The 3,133-nt window shown below is 39.5% G+C and overlaps 1 protein-coding gene across 1 annotated transcript; it reads left to right on the forward strand.

Annotated features, from left to right (window-relative positions):
- Positions 1-896: 896 nt before the first annotated feature.
- LOC308076392 (nuclear factor 7, brain-like) lies at positions 897-2,315 on the forward strand (the record flags this gene model as incomplete). The annotated part of the gene is made up of 2 exons (XM_080416626.1): positions 897-1,676; positions 1,794-2,315. The coding sequence occupies 2 exons, from the start codon at positions 897-899 to the stop codon at positions 2,313-2,315; spliced, it is 1,302 nt and encodes a 433-aa protein (XP_080272752.1).
- Between the last annotated feature and the right edge of the window lie 818 nt (positions 2,316-3,133).

The raw sequence follows: 3,133 nt of genomic DNA on the forward strand, positions 1-3,133 counted from the left end.
GTCTATTGTTGGTGTGTCACACCCCCCGCCCCCCCCCCCACTCTGATTGGACCATCAGACCCCCTCTGTGAGTATTTAGCAGGGCTCTGTTTTGTATGGTGTCACTTTTAATGTGTGTTGTTGTTAAGAGCTGAACTTCTCTCTTCTGGACTTGGTGAAGTTATCAGGTATGTCATTTGTGATTTCACAATTCTTGTGTGTGTTTATTTGACTAGCAGTGGTTTCAAAGGCTATGTGGGGGTGCAGTCAGTCAACCAACAATGATCTGGTTTGGTTTCTCTCTGATGTTGATCTATCATAAACTCTGGTACATCAAAGAACCTTTGTGAGAATTTAAGAGGGGTCTGTTTTGTTTAGTTATTATATTTATTTAACTTCTATCTATGGTTATCATATCTCATAGTATATGAATAAAGAGGTATAATTTGAACAGGTTAAAAACAGGTCACAAAGTTGACAAACTACAAAGACAATAACAACAGATTGTACAAATGTTGAAAAGGTACACTTTTTGATTTTTTTTTTGTGTTAAAATTAAAGCTCTATATTTCGGATAGTGGCATATTATAAGCATTTGATTGGTTGTTGCAAAAGACACTTCAAATCAATTATACACAGAAGAAGTGTAAAAAAAAAATGTGTTTGTTGAACTCACATTGCATCTTCCTGTGATTTATGCAAAAGCCTTGCATTTAAGCAACTGAAAATCATAGTGTTGGAAATGTCTTTATACAACTTTACATTTCAGAAAGTAAATTTCAATAGTGTATGAAAGTACATTTCAATCAAACGTTGTGTCAAAGTTTATTACGTTTAAGAAAACTACAACTACTAGTGCCACTGCTGCTCAAAATGCTAACACGGTTGTTTCCTCTACTAGAACGTTTGCTGACAACATGGCTTCCTGTGTGACTCGGAGTCAGAAGGAAGAGGAGCTCACTTGCCCTGTGTGCCGTGACATCTTTAAACATCCAGTTCTCCTGCCGTGTAGCCACAGCCTCTGTGAAGCCTGTCTGCAGCAATGGTGGACAGGAAAACCAACCAAGGACTGTCCTGTTTGCAAAACCAGCTGCTCCCATGAGAAACCTCCCACCAACTTAGCATTGAGGAACCTTTGTGAAAACTTTTTAGAGGAGAGAAGGCACAGATCTTTGTCAGCGAGGTCTGAGGTTGTCTGCACTCTGCATGGGGAGAAACTCAGGCTGTTCTGTCTAGATGATGAAGAGCTGGCATGCCTTGTGTGTCGAGATTCTGAAAAACATGCCGGGCACAAGTTCAGACCTATCGACGAAGCTCCACAATATCGCAAAAAGGACTTCCAGAAATTCCTGAAAACCTTAAAGGAGAAACTGAAGAGCTTTAATCAAGTTAAAGCAAACTATGATCACACAGCGGGACACATTATGGCCCAGGCCTGGCACACAGAGCTGCACATTAGGAAAGAGTTCACAAAGCTTCACCAGTTCCTACAAAAGGAAGAGGACACCAGGATCTCTGTGTTGAGGGAGGAAGAGAGGCAGAAGAGAGGGATGATAAGGGAACAGATTGATGGGCTGAACAGAGAGATGGTGACTCTTTCCAAAGCCATCAGATATATCGAGACAGATGACATCTCACTGCAGAACTACAAGACCATAGTGGAAAGAGTCCAGTGCACACCTCCGGATCCACAGCTGGTCTCAGGAGCACTAGTAGACGTGGCCAAACACCTGGGCAACCTGACCTTCAGAGTCTGGGACAAGATGAAGGACATTATCTCGTACACTCCTGTGATCCTTGACCCCAACACCCAGAATAAAGAACTCAAGCTGTCTGATGATCTGACTAGTTTGATATATGATGAAAGTGGATATGAACGTAAAGATCTTCCTAACAACCCAGAGAGGCTTAAGAATGTTCTTGTCATGGGTTCTGAGGGATATAACTCAGGGACTCACAGCTGGGATGTTGAGGTTGGAGACATCACGTCCTGGGAGGTGGGTGTGTATGAAGAGTCTTTCCAGAGGAAGGGAAATAGGCATAGAGGTATCTGGTGTTTAGCATACACTGGCGGAGACTACCAAGTAGAGTCCCCAACTTCAATGACTGTTGTCGGAGAAGACTCCTCGATGAAACTCAGGAAGATCAGAGTCCAGCTGGACTGGAACAGAGGAAAGCTGTCCTTCTACGATGCAGATTCTAACACACACCTACACACCACCACACACACTTTCACCGGGAGACTCTTTCCACACTTCGGTCACACTTCTGACCTTGAAGTCCCTCTGAAGGTGTTACCTAGTAAGGTGTGTGTCACTCTGGAACACCACAGTTAGATGCAGTGGTGGACAAAATGTTCAACCCCAATTATCAGGGTTTAGATAGGAGCACCTCTACACAACATATCACCAAATATAGTCAATGTATTACTTTTAAGTTCAGGGAGGTAGGAATATCTTTTTGTTTCTGTTTCTAAACTCATTCATCAATCGTTATTTTTTTTACATTTTTTTTTGTACATTGTACGTACACATGTATTTTTTTAAAACGCATTATTATTTTTAAACCACAGTTTAGACACAAAAACATATTCCAAGACGGAATATGTTTTTGTGTTTTTGTTGTGACCAGCAGCCACTGTTTTTTTTTTGCTTTGAGTGTTTTTATATAGGCTACTGTATTATTTAAAAACAGTACAGTATATTTTTTAAATACTGTTTTCTTAACAGAGTTTTGTTTTCGATATATTGCATGTTTGATTTGTACAGAGTTTGTTTTTTATAGCTTGACATCAATAAATTCTCTGTAACTGTAATTCAAGGTGTTTTGTCTGCTTTGGGATCATCTACAAATACATGCTTGGTTATTCAGCACAATAATAAATGGTATTGATATAGTACCATAAAACAATAAATATGTAATTACACTACACATACACACTGTTGGACTCCTGCTTAATAGGGCTGAGAGGATGAACTATTAATGTAAATTATACTCAAAATGTAAATGGCCAAATACATAGCAGTTGTTCAAAGTATTAAAAATACGATAAAATGACATGACATTTCTACAAGGTTATTTTATAAGTTAATTGGCGTGTCACATATGCCCTTATAGTGTCTTTATTTGAGAATAAAGACAATCATTCTATTTT

This window comes from Gymnoscopelus braueri (assembly GCF_963280865.1).
Source record: "Gymnoscopelus braueri genome assembly, chromosome: 20".
Lineage (NCBI taxonomy): Eukaryota > Metazoa > Chordata > Actinopteri > Myctophiformes > Myctophidae > Gymnoscopelus > Gymnoscopelus braueri.